The sequence below is a fragment of the Notolepis coatsorum genome (genome assembly GCF_963971535.1).
Source record: "Notolepis coatsorum genome assembly, chromosome: 7".
Taxonomy (NCBI): domain Eukaryota; kingdom Metazoa; phylum Chordata; class Actinopteri; order Aulopiformes; family Paralepididae; genus Notolepis; species Notolepis coatsorum.
The window spans coordinates 33533420-33552841 of NC_140171.1; the positions used below are offsets into that span (position 1 = coordinate 33533420).

At 43.5% G+C, this 19422-nt stretch overlaps 1 protein-coding gene across 1 annotated transcript in view; it reads left to right on the forward strand.

Moving 5' to 3' along the window:
* The window catches only part of pkd1a (polycystic kidney disease 1a), a 228555-nt gene that overhangs the window by 151444 nt on the left and 57689 nt on the right, over positions 1-19422 (forward strand). Inside the window, 9 exon segments of the mRNA XM_084318240.1 lie at positions 4689-5007; positions 7414-7579; positions 7964-8228; positions 9555-9750; positions 13786-13956; positions 15833-15976; positions 16277-16487; positions 16629-16755; positions 18315-18425. Coding sequence (XP_084174366.1) covers positions 4689-5007; positions 7414-7579; positions 7964-8228; positions 9555-9750; positions 13786-13956; positions 15833-15976; positions 16277-16487; positions 16629-16755; positions 18315-18425 — 1710 coding nt within the window.

The following is a 19422-nucleotide window of genomic DNA, read 5'->3' on the forward strand; positions in this document are numbered from 1 at the left end:
GGTTGTGTACTTATTTTTCTGTTAACTTATTATGGATTGAAAACTGAAAACCTTAATGCACAGTAACTGAACTCAATATTTTTAAGTTCTGGTAACTAATAATTATTTTTTTACAGTGTAGTCTTGCGATCAATCAAAACTTATTTACACGATATACCTCACATTCACCCTCCATTCACATCCTGGTGTTCTCCTGGTGTTCTCCATTAGGCCTGTAGGTGGAGCTATGACAGCACACGTACAGTACACACACCGATGGTGTGTGATGTGTCCAAAAATGAATGGGCAAATGTGAGTGAAATGGTCGCACTGTATGCAGCAGTTTGTCTGCATTGCATTCCCCCCCCCCCCCCAACTCAGATTTAGGGTTGATACAACCATCATAATAATATTGTTAATAATAACAATAACAATAATGATGTAATAATGTAAAAATTATCATTAAAAAGACCTGATTATGAGAAAAAAAAATTACGATGCATGGAATATTGTTGAGGCACACTAGTTACAACTATATTTCAAACAGGCACTCCATGTCAAAAAGGTTGCTGACCCCTGCAATATACAATACATGTAAACACAAAAACATTGCTGTCTGATATATTGCAAATGTTATTGCTGTCATCTTGGCCAGGTCTCCCTTGCAAAAGAGATCTTGTATCTCAATGGGACTTCCTGGTTAAATACAAAATAAATACAAAATTCTGTGTCATCTAAAAAAAAACACACATGTAAAAAAATATAAAAAACGAAATCAAATCTCTTATGAGCATGCATGAAGTGAACATACTTATGTCTTCACTTTTCTTCTTTTTGAAGTTGTTCGCTCATTTTTTGCCGTTCTTTTTTGGCCAGGCTTTTTGGCTAGCTGGGGTACCACTGGAATGCTCAACTGACCATCATTTGATTCTATTGTTTTAGCCTTAGGTACCATCTTAACTTTCAAGAACTTTAAATATAGCTCATTCTGCTCATCTTTAGTTATAGTGTCCCATATGACATTGGGGACCTCATATCTTTTAAATTCTGGCTTTAAAGTATAATTACCTTGGCCATGAAGGTATCTGCGCACATCTATATTTTGAAGTTGAGAAATTTGTTGGAGTTTTAATATCAGATCTGGTAACTTTTGTGGTTTCCAATTAGTAGCCAGCTTAATTACATGATTCATTGCTTCACAATTATTATTTGTCCAATTATCAGGAATCCATTTCTTTCTGTTCTTTGTCTCCATTCTTTTCTTTTTCAATGTAGGTATTAACTTAGAGAAATATGTAGTGAACTCTGGGCAATTTGATTCTATATATGTTTCAAGTTCAAGTACCTTTTCACAAAAGTCATACTCGTTTTTACAGTAGGTAAGAGAATTGGCATTATGGAACAGCTTATTCTCAAGTACTGCTCTCTTTTTTGCGTCCATTCCCACTTTATGTGTTAGATAATGTTTCACATTATCCCGAATATGTTTTGAACACAAAATATGACTCGCTTCAGGAAACAAAGACTCTATGGCCTTTAAAATTGCCCGTTCCTGATCGGATCCAATAACTATGTCCTCACTGATATTTATTTCTGTTGCTAAATATGCCACCGACAACTTTGATTTCAAATGGGCAAAGAAATCATGGTAAGTCTCAAAGCTGCCGTCCCAGTGCAAATACAGTGGCCCAATGAATAATGGTGGCTCTCCAGTCTCTTTCTTAAAAAGTTTTGGGTTTTTGAACACAGTCACTGTTAAGAAGCAAGCCCCCAAATTAAATGTGCGATCCACTCCTAAAACAGATGTAGCATCCTGCCCACAACAAAATCTTCTAACATCTTCTAATTGTTCATCAAAGTAAAGGATGACACAAGGTGGTTTTCCCTTCCTAGAAATTTTCTGGTATTTTGGGGTATACTTTGGGGTAGTTTCTGGTATTTTCTGGTATTTCCTGGTATTTTGGGGTAGTTTCTGGTATTTTGGGGTATACTTTGGGGTATTTTCTGGTATTTTCTGGTATTTTGGGGTAGTTTATGGTATTTTGGGGTATACTTTGGGGTATTTTGGGGTAGTTTCTGGTATTTTCTGGTATTTTGGGGTATACTTTGGGGTAGTTTCTGGTATTTTCTGGTATTTTGGGGTAGTTTCTGGTATTTTGGGGTATACTTTGGGGTATTTTCTGGTATTTTGGGGTAGTTTCTGGTATTTTGGGGTATACTTTGGGGTATTTTGGGGTATGTTCTGGTATTTTGGGGTAGTTTCTGGTATTTTGGGGTATTTTCTGGTATTTTGGGGTAGTTTCTGGTATTTTGGGGTAGTTTCTGGTATTTTGGGGTATACTTTTGGGTATTTTGGGGTATTTTCTGGTATTTTCTGGTATTTTGGGGTATACTTTGGGGTATTTTGGGGTCGTTTCTGGTATTTTCTGGTATTTTGGGGTATTTTCTGGTATTTTGGGGTCGTTTCTGGTATTTTGGGGTATACTTTGGGGTATTTTGGGGTATACTTTGGGGTATTTTGGGGTAGTTTCTGGTATTTTGGGGGTATTTTCTGGTATTTTGGGGTATTTTGGGGTAGTTTCTGGTATTTTGGGGTATACTTTGGGGTATTTTCTGGTATTTTGGGGTAGTTTCTGGTATTTTGGGGTATACTTTGGGGTATTTTGGGGTATGTTCTGGTATTTTGGGGTAGTTTCTGGTATTTTGGGGTATGTTCTGGTATTTTGGGGTAGTTTCTGGTATTTTGGGGTAGTTTCTGGTATTTTGGGGTATACTTTTGGGTATTTTGGGGTATTTTCTGGTATTTTCTGGTATTTTGGGGTATACTTTGGGGTATTTTGGGGTAGTTTCTGGTATTTTCTGGTATTTTGGGGTATTTTCTGGTATTTTGGGGTCGTTTCTGGTATTTTGGGGTATTTTGGGGTATACTTTGGGGTATTTTGGGGTAGTTTCTGGTATTTTGGGGGTATTTTCTGGTATTTTGGGGTATTTTGGGGTAGTTTCTGGTATCTTCTGGTATTTTGGGGTAGTTTCTGGTATTTTGGGGTAGTTTCTGGTATTTTGGGGTATACTTTGGGGTATTTTCTGGTATTTTGGGGTAGTTTCTGGTATTTTGGGGTATACTTTGGGGTATTTTCTGGTATTTTGGGGTATTTTATGGTATTTTGGGGTAGTTTCTGGTATTTTGGGGTATACTTTGGGGTATTTTGGGGTATTTTCTGGTATTTTGGGGTATACTTTGTGGTAGTTTCTGGTATTTTCTGGTATTTTGGGGTATTTTGGGGTCGTTTCTGGTATTTTCTGGTATTTTCTGGTATTTTGGGGTAGTTTCTGGTATTTTGGGGTATACTTTGGGGTATTTTGGGGTAGTTTCTGGTATTTTCTGGTATTTTGGGGTATACTTTGGGGTATTTTCTGGTATTTTCTGGTATTTTGGGGTAGTTTCTGGTATTTTGGGGTATACTTTGGGGTATTTTCTGGTATTTTCTGGTACTTTGGGGTGATTAGTAGGACCCCCCCAGGGTCTTCTTATACAAGTCAAGAAGAAAACATCACAAAAGATCAAAAACAAAAACCACCATAAAATCCAAATATGGACCACTCCCAGACTTGGACCACTCCCCAATGAAGATAAGGAAGGACTCACTAAAAACCTAGAAATAGGGGGGGGGGGGGGAAGCACCACAGGCAGTGTGGAGGAGAGAAACCTCACATGGGAATCCCCCAACATGGATGTCGGTGATAATATAGTGTTGCAATGGATGATAGATGGATGGAGAATAGAACAGGCAAATAATTGGTATGAATGTATATATACATGTAATGAAACACATATATATATATATATATATATATATATAAATATATATACAAGGTAACAATAGTATCTACGGTACATACATGTACATATATAAAAAAAATATATATATATTATAAATAGAACTAAGGACAACAACCACAAAAAAAGAAAGCATAGGAAAACTGAGGGAGATGTAGAGTGGATCCATCGCGCCTGTGGTAGTCGGAATCGGTTTGAGGAAGAATAGCCGCTGCTGTCGACGCTGTTAGCCACATCAAGGACAGCACAGGGAGGATCACACCACCTTAACAGGCCCCACGGGGCGGGACCAGAGAGACAGGGAGACAGGGACAGGGGTGAGAGAGCTCCCATGTTTGCAATGGGCAGACATAGGAGCAATAAATACTTGTAATACGCATATATTATATGCATACATAGTAGCTATAGAATCAAGGTATATAAGAAAATTATTACTAGTTTTATTATTAGTAATAAATAGAACTAAGAACAAAGAGGCATTTGTCAACTCAACTTGAGGGTGACGTAGGGTGGATTCATCGCGCCTGTGGTAGTCGGAATCGGTTTGAGGAAGAATAGCCGCTGCTGTCGACGCTGTTAGCCACATCAAGGACAGCACAGGGAAGGGGGAGGGGGCAGGAGAACCACTCAGAACAGGTTGAAGTAGAGCGGGCATGGTTAGACGTTGTAAGTCAGACAGAAGATGGCATGATCCATGGCGCCAGTGGTGCTCATATCCAGTATAAGGTAGAACAGTCACTGCAATCTGTATATCGACACACTAACACTCAGAGAGACAGGGACATGGGTTAGAAAATCGCCCCATGTCTGCAATAAGTCCGGATGTGATATCTGTGTGTTTTCTATATAATCTCTCCCTCCCTCCCCTCAGGTGGAGCCCAACCCATTCCCCTTCAACTATGTGGCCAACTACACCGTCTCCACAGAGGTGGCCTCTATGGAATTCCGTACCGAGAACGGCACCCAGATTCCCATCTCCGGTTTAGACGATAGCCAGGCGATCACAGTTGCCATTAATAACGGCAGCGCCGGTGGGGAGGCGGGCGCGGAGGGTTCCGGGACAGCGGGGATCCCGATGGCTGGGGCCGTTAACATCAGCCACTGTGATTCGGTCATTGTGATGGTCAGCACCGGAAACAGCAACCGGCAGGCGGGACTGTTTGTCCAGCTCAACTTCACCTCTCTGGACGGTAGGAGGACTGCTGTTCTGTTCTATCTGTTATAGTAAATTAGTAATAGCAGGTGCGCTTCCTCAAATTACTACCTCAAATTCAGTAATAACATTACTTTGATTCTGTCAAGACCAAAGATGACAAGAACATCATTGTTAAGATTTTTTTAATTTTTTTGCGTTTATCGCTTTTTACTACTGGGCAGTCCAGTAGAGAGAGAGATAGGAGGAACGGGAGACAGAGTGGGGGGAAGACATTCGGCAAATAACGACGGGTCCGGTAATCAGCACGTTATGTGGTTCGCCACTGGGGCGCCCCTAGAAGAACATCATTGTTGATCTGTAATCTGTCCAAACTGCGCTCAAGGCTTAGGTGCTCATTGTGAGAGAATCCAATGTCAAAAGTCTGGACTTTCGCAGGATGAAACAGCGCTAATGCGTCTTCTTCACTTAGGCTACCGTCTGTATTTCATGGAGGCAGGTAGAAACCACGACACTATGTGAATTATATTTTAAAGTAAACCACCAGCACAACAAGAAGTTTTTATAATAATAATAATAATAATAATAATAATAATAATAATAATAATAATAATAATAATAATAATAATAATAATAATAATAATAAAAAACTTTATTTGTATAGAATTGCACCCCAAAGTGCAGTAGTGATGTAGACACAAAATAGACATAAGCATAAAATGAGCATAACATTTATATTAAAACCTCCCCGAAAATGTTTAATAGATTTCTTATTGATTATGATAGATTTCTAACAATAAAATCTATAAAAGACTATTAGCAGGTTTCTGACAAAAAAAAGAGCAGTGCAATAAAATAGACATAAATTAGCATAATATACACAGAGTAAAACATTGCAATAGTGCAGTGCAATAAACATTTTCTCATTGTAGATTAATTTATTTCATTATCTCGATATAACAGATAATTATCCAGAACCATGTGCAGAACTCAGAGATGATTGCGAGCTGGTTCATGTGATCACGCCGTCCTGATTTCAGCCTTCAAGAGCTGCTTCAAAAACACTCTCAAAGAACACCTACGGGAGACTGCAATTCGAAACTGGCCCCTGTAAATGTCCTAACACAACCCCCTCCAATGTACAGTAAATTACCAAGTATGGTTTTGTCAATATTCCAATGTACAGTTTTGCTTGTACAGTTGTACAGTGTCCCCCACCCACCCACCCCTCCTACCCAACACCCCCCACCCACCCAACCACCTCCAATGTACAGTCCCCTCACCCCCCCAACCCCACCCCACCTACCCAACCTCCTCCAATGTACAGTTTCTATGTCAAATGTATATACTCTCTTTTCTGGACTCTTTTCGTATCACAAACAGTACTGTATTTGCAAATCTGGTATGTTATAAATGTATAGATGTAGCAGTACTGTCTATCTGTATGTCATGTATGTCATATGTTATGATGAATTGAAAATGGACGAAAGTCTTTCTCTGGTCTGCATCCCCTTAACAATTGTATGTTTTGAGCTGTACTGTACTGTACCCATTCTGCAATCTGTTAATAAAGTTTTCAATCAATCAATCAATCAATCAATCAATGCTGTAGTGAACAACTTACTGAAATAAATGTATCCGCTATCACGAGAAAACAGACTTTGTTATATCGAGATCATGAAATAAATGAATCTGTTATCACGAGAAAACGGACTTTGTTATATCGAGATCATGAAATAAATTAATCTGTTATCACGAGAAAATAGACTTTGTTATATCGAGATCATGAAATAAATGAATCTGTTATCACGAGAAAACAGACTTTGTTATATCGAGATCATGAAATAAATGAATCCGCTATCACGAAAAAACCGACTTTGTTATATCGAGATCATGAAATAAATGAATGTTATCACGAGAAAACGGACTTTGTTATATCAAGATAACGAAATAATAAGTCTGCAATAAAATAATAAATAAAGACGTGGCCGTTCTCGGCTTCCGCACAGTCTGGATGCAATGAGATATAAAGATTGTCCTTCAGAAATGTAAGCCAGTTGTGCTTTTGATCAAGCCTGAAGTAGCCTTGTCACCAAACTGCTGCGGGGAAAAGGCTGCTGGTGACTTTTTTTCAGTAACACACCCAACACTGTCTGTGTCACTCTCTCTTCAGTAATGTACCCAACACTCTCTGTCACTCTCTCTTCAGTAATGTACCCAACACTGTCTGTGTCACTCTCTCTCTCTTCAGTAATGTACCCAACACTCTCTGTGTCACTCTCTCTTCAGTTCTTCATTTGAAGATGATAATACGATATTATCATAGTCACTTTTAGTTTGATAATCAATTCCCAAGCTCAAGGTCAGGAAACGCTGCTCTAGAAAAACACTTCATACCCCTCCTGTCTTCCCGTTTCTCCCGTTTCTCTGCTGGACGGAGTAGAGAGAGAGAGGGGCAAAGCTGAGGAGGAGCCTTACATCATGGCCTACCTCCACTCTCACGAACGACCCAACGAATTCAACTGCACAGACACGAAACGCATCAGGCTGAGTATGACCAGGGGGCGGGACCTGGACCACAGGAATTACACCTTCTTCCTGTCCCCAGAGTAAGTGGACACTGTGATTATATCCCATCAGTGGCATAACAATCCAAGAAGCTTGTGCAAAAATGAACGAGACAGTTTGAGGAGTTTGTGGACATGAATTAAGTTACAATTTTCCTTGGCCTGTGCTACTGTATATCACTACTGTACTCAAAGCAAAGCCTTCTTGTCAGGGGACCCAAATGGCAGATTATCGTGCAGGCTAATAGGACACAAATGATAAATAGTTTAGACTGCTCAACGACTAGCCTACAGTGTTTTGTTCAACACGTCTTTGGCTTCATAACGCTTCCAGAGATTCATTTGGGGACCTATTTTGATCTTCTCAAAACCTGCACGTGGGTCCCGGAAACACTGCTTTGATGCTAAGCCCCTTGTCTGTCCTAGGTTCTACGACACCACGTTGGACTACTTCATCAACGTGACCACGGCCTGCGGCCCCGCCTCCCCGCCCGTAGGGGTGACCCTGGAGGTGGGGGTGTTTGCCTCTCTGTGCCAGTACTTCAGTGAAAGTGACAAACAGTGGCGCACGGATGGCATGGTGCCGCTGGCCGAGACCAACTCCAGCAGGGCCGTCTGCCGGACGAGGCACCTCACGGCCTTTGCCGCGGGCCTGTTTGTGCCGTCCAAAGCCATCAGCTTCATAGCACCAGTGAGTTTCACACACACACACACACACACACACACATCAGATTCAAAATACACAAAAACTGTACATGGATTTGTATCGCTAGTATTGTGCCAACATGGTCCATACTGTACTCTGTATAAAACAGCAGGACCCCACAGAGAGTGCAAAGAGACAGTGCAAGACATACGAGAGTGCAACATTCAACATCATTTTGCTACCTGGCAGAGTGCCCCTTATTGCTTTGCTGCCTGACAGGCACCAGACATCGCTGAGACTGCTTTGAGTAGTCTATTAAGAGTTGGCAGCCTGGAAGGCTCCATTTGGCTGCCTAGCAGACTTTTATTGTATTTCTCTCTGGTAGACATGTGACATTAACTATGATTGTTCAGGCTGCCTTGACGTTTAGTGTTATTTGGCTGCCTAGGAGACAGACTGCCCTGTACTGGTTTGCTGCCTGGAAGGAAACACACTTTAGTCAGCATTCTTTAGGCTGTCTGGAAGCCTTCTACTTATACTTAGCTGCCTGGAAGGCTCAATACATACTGTAATTGTCTGGCAAATATTGCTCGTGGTTGGCTAAGCACAGAATGGGTCTGAACCACAGCGGCTGCCTTTCAGTCGTCAGTCTGGGAACAAAGGTTCCCTCTGCTATAAGAAACTGCAGAATTGCAGTGCACAGTAAACCTATAAACAATGTATAGTTTGGTCCTGAGCAAGCAGGAATAGACCAGGTAAGAGGGTGAAGGACAATGAGAAGCTCCAGTGACTGCTGCATTCATCTGACAGAACATTTTTCTTTATTTGCCAGCAGGTTGAAGTGAGTCCCCATCTCTCCCATTCAATCAATATCCTATGAGTCTCTCTCTCTCTCTCTCTCTCTCTGACTCACTCAGACCCTGTATGTTTCATCAGAGGCGCTTTCTCTCTCTCTCTCTCTCTCTCTCTCTCTCTCTCTCTCTCTCTCTCTCTCTCTCTCTCTCTCTCTCTCTCTCTCTCTCTCTCTCTCTCTCTCTCTCTCTCTCTAAAGCATGTTACGGTACACATAAAGCTACACCTCAGCACAGCAGGAGAGATGAAACATCCTTACAAAATATCTCACTCACACACACCAGATCAGAAGATAGATAGATAGATAGATAGATAGATAGATAGATAGATAGATAGATAGATAGATAGATAGATAGATAGATAGATAGATAGATAGATAGATAGATAGATAGATAGATAGATAGATAGATAGATAGGGTGGGGGTTTATCATGGTGCCATGGGTCTGAAAGAATTATACTGATTATACTGCATACCCAAACACAGTCTAACCCTAACCCCCGTCCTCTCTCTCCACCAGGACCGCCCTGGAGCCCCCAGTCTGGTCGTGCTGTTGGTGTGTGTGGTGGGGTTGCTTTGCTACGCTGTGGCTGCAGCCATTTTGCACAAGCTGGACCAGTTGGATCTGCGCCGGGCCGGCGTGGTACCACTCTGCGGCCAAGATGGCCTGTTCAAGTACGAGGTCCAGGTCAAGACAGGCTGGAGTCGAGGAGCAGGTGAGAGACAGGTCTGGGCAGATGGGAGGGACAGGTGAGAGACAGGTCTGGACAGATGGGAGGGACAGGTGAGAGACAGGTCTGGACAGATGGGAGGGACAGGTGAGAGACAGGTCTGGGCAGATGGGAGGGACAGGTGAGAGACAGGTCTGGACAGATGGGAGGGACAGGTGAGAGACAGGTCTGGACAGATGGGAGGGACAGGTGAGAGACAGGTCTGGACAGATGGGAGGGACAGGTGAGAGACAGGTCTGGACAGATGGGAGGGACAGGTGAGAGACAGGTCTGGACAGGTGAGAGACAGGTCTGGACAGATGGGAGGGACAGGTGAGAGACAGGTCTGGACAGGTGAGAGACAGGTCTGGACAGATGGGAGGGACAGGTGAGAGACAGGTCTGGACAGATGGGAGGGACAGGTGAGAGACAGGTCTGGGCAGATGGGAGGGACAGGTGAGAGACAGGTCTGGACAGATGGGAGGGACAGGTGAGAGACAGGTCTGGACAGATGGGAGGGACAGGTGAGATAGACAGGTCTGGACAGATGGAGTCACTGTCATTCAGCAGTCAGAGTGGTGAAGGAGGAGAGTGCTCTCGTCGTACAGAAGGAACCCAGTAGAATTGACTGTATAGATCTTTTCAGTAGAAATCCGTTGCTGCTAAAACAAAATAAAAAGTGACAATTCAAGGATATAAGAGAAAAGGAAGGATGACTACGAGAAAGAACGAGAGAAAGAGGACCCCAGAAGACGTACAAACACTGGAGGAAAGATCTTGACACGAGGAAATGGCGGAAGAGGTAGCTCAGGCGAGCGTGACACAGGTAGACAGAGACGTGGAGCCCGCCAGGGTAGCGAAGCTACAAGCGAACATGCTAGCCAGCGTACATGAGCTACGGGCTGACATACAAGCTAACGCAAAGGCTATCCAAGCTGTACAAGATAGCATACAAGCTGGCGTACAAGCTAACATGCAGAACATGCAAGCTAGCGCGTTGACTAGCCAACAGGCTAACGCAACAGCTAACCAAGAGCTACAAACAAGCATACAAGCTAGCATACAGGCTAACGCAATGGCTATCCAAGCTAGAACGCGGATCATCCAGGGCAGCATCGATGGACTCAGGGAGGAGTTGGAGAAGGGTCGGGGAATACAAGCTAACGTGGCGTCGGACCGCAGCGAGGCCTGGCCAGAGAAGTAGCTGCAAACTAACAAGGAAGTTAACAAGATGAATATGACGCAGCAAGCGATACAAACTAGCCTGGCTGTGGACCGCAGCGAGGCCTGGCTGGAGCTGGAGAAGGAGCTGCAAGCTAACATGGAAGTTATCACGATGAAAATGAAGCAGCAAGGGATACAAGCTAACGGGACGTTGGAACGCAGCGAGGCCTGGCTGGAGCTGGAGAAGGAGCTGCAAGCTAACATGGAAGTTATCACGATGAAAATGAAGCAGCAAGGGATACAAGCTAACGGGACGTTGGAACGCAGCGAGGCCTGGCCGGAGAAGAAGCTGCAAGCTAAAATGGAAGTTAACACGATGAAAATGAAGCAGCAAGGAATACAAGCTAACGGGACGTTGGACCGCAATGAGGCCTGGTTGGAGAAGGAGCAGCAAGCTAACATGGCCAACACGCGGACTGGACTCGATGCAATGCGGAGTATTCGGAGGAGCATGGAGGCTGGTTCGGGAGAGGCGAAACGGACGACCCCCGGGGGAGGGACAGGGAGACACTGGATACAATCGGACCAACCAGGACTCGGGCACCGAGGTCGGCCGGACCATCCGCACACACGATGCAGACGCGGAGGCCGACCAGGCCGGCCGAGATACGAACACGGAGGCCACACACACCAACCGGGATCCGAGCACCGAGAACAACCAGACCAGCCAGAACTTGAATAACGAAGTCTCACACACCAAGCAGGACTCGAGCACTGAGGTCATACACACCGACCAAGACTCAATATGCATATAATTAGATAGTGAATGGAGGTTATGATTCGAGACACACGGCAGACAACACACAGACCACTGGGAATACAGACAAGGTAAACACATTAGTTGGGAAAATTGGGACTTGATTCGGGACATATAATACAAATAACACGTACTGGACTAAACTGTAGACACTAGCACACAGGACACACAGCTAAGAGGACGGGGAACATGGGGAATCACATTCGGAGACCTGGCCGGGAGCTCTGGAAATGTACGGTCATATGAAGGATAAAAATTCAAATAAAATGTTGGACAATAATAGGGACATTGGAGAACCCCCACAGGGGATATCTCCGTCGTTATAGGAGGGGCCCTCTCCAGAAGAGCCTTACCCCTCCAACCCGCCAACGGGGGTTAAACAGGGTTAAAAAGAATTACCTGGGAAGTGCCCAGTCTTCTTTTATATTATTTCTTCAGAGTTATGTTAGAATAGCAGTTGCTTTAAATGTGCACATGGACAAATATGAAGGACAAGAATTCAAAATGTTGGACATGAAGAGAGGCTTGGAGAACCTTCTTTGGGAGGTATCTCCGTCTCTGGGGGGGGGGCTTCTCCAGTGGGAGGGCTGATCCCCCTCCAAACCGCCAACCGGGGAAAGAGTGCGAAACATATAACATATAATTTTTTCTTATTGTGTTGTTAGTTTAGTTTCATAAATGTAGGCGGTGATGTCGGTGACATGGGAGGTACAGAGGTGGGCAGGCTGGGTTCAGTGGGGGGGGGTGTCGGGGGGAGGGAGCGAGGGCCATTGTTCCGGCGGTTCGATCCGGGGGAGGGGGGGCCTTGCGTGTTGTGGGATTGGTGTGGGGGGGGGCGGGGTTTCCTGGGGCCTTCGGCCGCCGTGGCCCGGGCGGTCTGGTCTCCGGGCCACCGGGCTTGGGGTCGCGGGTGGTCGGGGGGCCATTGAGGCGTGGTGCTTAGGCCTTCTGCTGACCTGGGCTTGGGGCTCTCGTAGGCCGGGGGCCTGGCGGTCGGGGCGGGGGCGGGTGGGGGCTCGGGGTGCTCGGCTCCGCGCATGGTGGACCATTCAAGGGACCCGTGTCGCTGGGGGCCCGGCTGCGAGCGCAGCGGCCTGGGATATGGGGGGCTCCAATGGGCTTAACTCAGGGGGGGGGATGTACGGGGGTCTGGATGGCTGAACGAGGCCATATTCAAGGGACCCATGTCTGTATGTTGTTATGTTATGGATGTCACTGTAAATATTGTGTTGTATGTCTATAAATGTTAAATAAAAATGTAAGTTTAAAAAAAAAGAAATCCGTTGCTAGGGGAACAGCCTCGGGCCCAAGTATATTTCCTGTCAGTTATTGATATTAGCAAACACTGCAACAGGAAATAAACTTGGACCCCTTTAGAATGTGACACTTCACCAAAAAACAATGCTGATTTATTTTGCACATGATCTCACACACATCCAAAAACTCTAAACCGTTTTAAACTCTGAAAAGGTCTATAAATAGTAGGAATACACTGATGACCCAAGTTTGTTTCTTGTAGCAGTGTTTGCTCGTGTCATAGCAACACAGTTGACCTATATCAAACCTTTTCTTGATCCTCCAATCACAACCCTCGCTTCCTGAGGGAAGCAACATTCGTGATTGGAGGATCAAGAAAATTTATCCTTGAGATGAAGAGGTCTCTACAGATTCTGAATACTTAACAGGTAATACCAAGTACCACACCCATCCATTACTGAGAGCAATCTAACATCCTTCTGCATCCTTCTATAGTATCTGCATGTAAATGGCAGAACATTTAATTGCATTGCTTTTATTTCTGCCAAGCTACAGATGGTTTGGCATCAGTTCTAGTATTCATGAAATTGGCTGGGCTGGAGACAGATCTCTCGGGTCTCCAGACAGAGTATTGGTACGGTATCAGTGAATCCTTATTGAATAGTATAAATACACCACAAACAGAAGTACAAAAATAGAAATTCAAGTTACAGTAGCATAACTGAGACTGTGGAAAGTAGAGGATTTATTATAAATGTATAATAAATGTTTCTCCAACTACCCCCCACCCCCTGTCTTCCTAGGCACCACGGCCCACGTAGGCATTGGTCTGCATGGGCGCGAGAGCCGCAGCGGGCACCGCCACCTCGACAGCCAGGGAGCCTTTGTTCGCAACGCGCTTGACATTTTCCATATAGCCACAGATACCAGCCTCGGCAACGTCTGGAAGATCAGAGTTTGGCATGACAACAAGGGTACATACACACACATGCACAACCCTACACGCTCACACAGACATATACAAACCTACAGTGTACACACACACACACACACACACACACACACACACACACACACACACACACACACACACACACACACACACACACACACACAGAAAAATATACAAACCTACACACACACACAAACATATACAAACCTACAGTGTACACACACACAAACCTACACACAGAAAAATATACAGTACACACACACACGCACACACACAGACGCACACAAACATATACAAACCTACACACACACACACACACACACACACACACACACACACACACACACACACACACACACACACAAACATATACAGTACAAACCTACTGTACACACACACACATACACACACAAACATATACAAACCTACACACACACGCACACAAATAAATATACACACATTCCAGTAAACATTACTGTAACTGGCCTGTCAGCCATAGTAGTTATTTTGGCACAACTATTTAAGACTAGCAGTAATGGTTGTGCTAATATTAGTATTTAGTACTATTAGTATTACTATTACTAGAATGTTAATAATAATTTACCAAAATCGAACGTAGATAGAAAACATATTTTTATCTACGTTCGATCAGTATTTCTGTCCCTTCCCTCTGTGATTTTTACACTTTTTTTCATTGTCTTCAATATGAGCTCATAGAAAGCTAACATAATGTTTTTGTTTTTTGTTTAACTCATTCAGCGCCAGTCACGAGAAAAGTCGGGTTAACTCGCCAACCGCTCAGCGCCAATCACGAGTAAACTCTGGTTTTAATCGTTATTTCTTTTATTAGCTATATCCATACATTTTTCATCCATCCAGCCTGATGTTATCATTGGGAATGGGTCTGAGCTCGCAAAAGGGCAAATACCGCCGCCTACGCCTTCCAGCCGGTATTGCACTCTATTCGAAATTGTGTAGTTTATTTTCTGGGCCGATCTGAGCCGTGCGGGCGGGGTTTAAATACTCCGGCAGGACTAGCGTTTACAACGTTACCTCTGCAATGCTGCCCCCCCCCCCCCCCCCCCCCCCCCCTTCATATGCAATGCCGGGCAATGTGGGACGGACCTCCACGAGCAGTATTTGGAATGGCGATCAGATAATTGGATTATTTATTTTGCATTACATCAGAGACTCTATATATAAAATCTTGCATTGATCTGATATTTCTTTCTACCGCGATCAAAGCTGTCTGTGTGTGTGTGGCTGTTTACCATTGGGTGCAGGAGGTGGGGGGGGAGCGCCGCGCTACAAGGGCCATTTCATGTATGCACGAGGAAGGATAATAATGATAATCTAGCGTTGATTTCAGGAAGATTCGATAATCAGGCAAAAAATTACAACGTGTTTAGTGTATTCCACTAAAACGCTATTATCGCGTCTTTTCCTGGGATGACTAAGAATCACCAAAACTATACTCATATTCAAAATGGTATAAAACGGAAATGTACGGATGAAAAAACAATCTGTTTTGTGCATGTTGACTGGAAGCAACTCACTGACAATCGACGGGTGTATTAGACCCATAGCTATAATATAAGATATATTTTTAAGCACTCGCAAATCTTGCAGTCTCCCCATTGATTAAAGCGATGGCGTTCTAGCGCCCCCCCCCCCCCTGGCTCATTAAGCGATGGCTCTGGATGAGTTAATGAATTTATTTTCTGAATTAAGTGGAGGCCTCGCATAGGCCTGTTTGGGTCTCTTGCCTCTGCTTTGGCACGATCTTTAAAAAAGAAAATATGTATTTTGTTCTTTGTATGTCTTTTAAATGTGCTAAATAAATAAACTAAAGTAAAACTAAAGGATGAATACGTTACTACTACTGTTATTTGTACCAGGTCTGTCCCCAGCCTGGCTGCTACACTACGTCCTGGTGAAGGACCTGCAGACAGGGAGCAGCTTCTACTTCCTTGCTGAGGAGTGGCTGTCGGTGGACAACGAGAGGACCGGTGGAAGGGTGGAGATCGAGGTGGAGGCCTCAGGTGAGGAGAGGAGGTCTCAGCAGGTGTAGATTTGAGACAGACATATGGTCAAGTCTAAGCTCTATTATATTGATTAGCCCGTCTGTCCATAGACACCTTTTATCGCCAACGGCATCTTATAGGCAAAACTCTGCCTGAAACCAAACCGTGGGCACTTCTTTTGGGGAGAGAGTCGGGACAGGTCGTCAGACATTGTTGCTTGGTTTCATTCCGACTGGAGTCTCGCGTGCAGTTTGGTTTTCGGAGGAAGAGTTTTGCCTACACTCGTCTATTCTAACCCACGTTTCCTGTAACCAGCAGAAGAGGCGGAGCTTTGTCGGTTGCCCCGCCTCCTGAAGTACGAACTGCAGAGGGCTCTGTGCGAAAGTCACCTGTGGCTGTCGCTATGGGAACGACCCACCCGCAGTCCCTTTACCCGACTGCAGAGGGCGACGTGCTGCACTGTGTTACTGCAGCTCTGTTTGCTGGCCAACGCACTGTGGTACAGCACTGTGTCCGACAGGAGATATGGGTAAGGGTGGGAGCGTGTCTTTTTGCTTCTCTGTCTCCTTGTTTGTCCGTCTGTCTGCCCACACGCATATGCATGTGATGTGTAGCTACTCGAATGTGAGTGGATATGTTGACAGCGTGCGGTGTGTGTGGTGTACTGCAGGCCTAAGGCGGTATCCAGGCTGGTGTCGCTGAATGGAGAGACTCTGGCGGCCGGGCTGGTCAGCTGTCTGGTGGTCTACCCACTCTACCTGCTCGTCTTCACACTGTTCAGGATGAGTCGAAGCAAGGTAACTAACACACACACACACACACACACACATATACAATACAGTATGATAGAATATGATATATAATAAGTAGCTATAATACCCAGTAGGACATTCTTTACTGGGAAATCCTATGGGCATGGCAGTGAAAAGAGAAAGATGTTAGCTAGCTCCATGGTTATAATGAATAGTTTCCTTAGCAACCAATATATTTTAGGGGAATTACCAGCATGGCTGGAACACCAATTTAGCCATTCAGATTGCTAGGCTAAAACTACTGATTGTATGAGATACAATATGAGACAGAACAACATTGGACAGTAAACTGAGTCAGGTTTGCTTCGGCAAACTCAGACAGGAGAACCTCAGGATAATTCCATTTATTTACAACCTAGACCCAATTTTCAATCACCTGGCATCATATCTAATGATTCCAAACAAAATGTAGAATACTATATATATCCTTTTAGAGTCATTTCAAAGTAAAAAATTATAATATAATAATAAGTCATGCCAACATGGATTATTCCCGGGTAACTATGTTAGTGTAAAGGCGTTATAACACATTCACAGAACACATTAGGGTTTCAATACCCTACCATAGCATTACCATTACCACCGTAAACCATACATTAAGCCAGTGGTTCCCAAACTTTTTCAATCAGGCCCCACTTGGGTAGTTGGAAATATTTCCGAGCCCCACCTAACCTGGTCCACACCTAGATGTAGGCTAGAATACATTTTAGGCTACAAACATGCCATTTCCTCTACTACTAACAAGACAAGATTAACATAACAAGACACAAAGACACAATTCATTGTATTTGAAAATAAACAAAAGCTTGGCAAATGATCCTGTGCCACTGTGAAATAATTAGGCCTAATTAAACATTTAGTTGTAGGTCTACAGTAGGCTACTTCCCTGAGTAGGAGATTTATTTTTATTAAAATAATAATAATTACCCTGCAGACAGTACTTCCCTGAGTAAGCTAGTAGATTTATTTACATTCAAATAATAATTGCAGTACTTCCCTGAGTAGTAGATTTCATTAAATTAAAATAATAGTAACTTAAATAATATATTAATCAAAATGAAGCCTATTATTAACTACTGCAGGTTGCAAATAAATCACTTTTCATATTCACATTCTAGCCTACATTCAGTGACTTGTGTGTGCTTGATTTCCCTTGCAAATCTTCTCAAAGCGGGGTAGTTGTTGTAGCTGGAGTACTTGTGGGCTCCGCCTTGTCTTTTAGCTGTTACCAGAAACGTCTCCAATTTAGTTTGATTCCTCTCTCAAATTCCTCTCATGCAGGCTAGCATAACGTTACGTCTCACTCTCTCTTCAATTCCCATTCATTCATTCATTCAATTGGACAATAGCTAGCTAGCCTGAAACACGAACTTACAATGCTTTTACAATGGACAATGACACCTTTTGTGGCTAAACGTATTTAGGCGTTTGAATGTGCTCTGTATAAGGAATAACACATGCCAGTCAATTCCAAAGAACAAAATGACTTGTGTGTGTGTGTGTGTGTGTGTGTGTGTGTGTGTGTGTGTGTGTGTGTACATTAGTGTGTGTCTGTGGAGCAGGTGCCTCCTCAGGTGGATCAGGAGTCAGTTGAGATTGATGACTTCCTGGATAACTCCATGGCAGGAAGTTCCTTCCTCTTCTTCAATGGAGAGGTAACATAACATAACACAACATAACATAATGTAACCTAACATAACCTAACGTAACATAACACAACATAACATAACATTTGCTATTTGGTTGACACTTTTATCCAAAGCATCACCATGAGTACTAAATACAAATTTGAATTACTTCTATGAAAAAAACCCATTCAAATGAGAAATGTTCCTGGGTCCACCTCCATACAAACTCCATACAGGACTATAGCACCATACAGGTACAGTATGACTTCATTTAGACTGAATGACTCCATACAGGACCATAGCACCATACAGGTATGACTTCATTTAGACTGAATGATTCCATACTTAAGCATTACATCACACGCAGGAGTGGTTTGTGACCAATAAACCATGCCTAGGGGTGGTTGTTAGGCCCGAGGCGCAGCCGAGGGTCGTTAGACCCCCCTAGGCATGGTTTATTGGTCACAAATCACGACTGCACGTGGTGTAAAGCTTTTATACAACTGCCAGATTCATCCAACCTTATTTCTTTTTTTTTGATCAAATTTTTTTATTATTAATTACATGAAACAGGACAACACAATAACCACAGTAACAAAAAACATAACTTTCACAGGAGAATAACAAACAATAATAATACAGAATAATAAATTATAAAGACAAAAAGAAAAAGAAACAGCGTCCAACCTATCAAATATAGATGGCTACTTCAATAACAAAAAGGGTCTTCAAAACATGGCAACCTTTCCCCACCTTTACAAAGTGGAGTGACTTAAAAGATTGTTTATGAGAGTGTTGCCGCAGATTTACTGTAGATAGCCTAGGTCCCTTACACATGTTCAAGACTGCCAAACTTGCAGAAGGTAAAGTGTAAGAAGAAAGAAATTCTTCCTCCAAGTTGGTTGACAGGTCAATCAGTCTGTCAATATTAGTCTCTTGGGGAGATGGCATGTGAGTTGACATATAGCGCAGAATAGCTAAATACCAACCCCCCCTAAAATCCCCCCAGTCAAAGTTAAGAAGG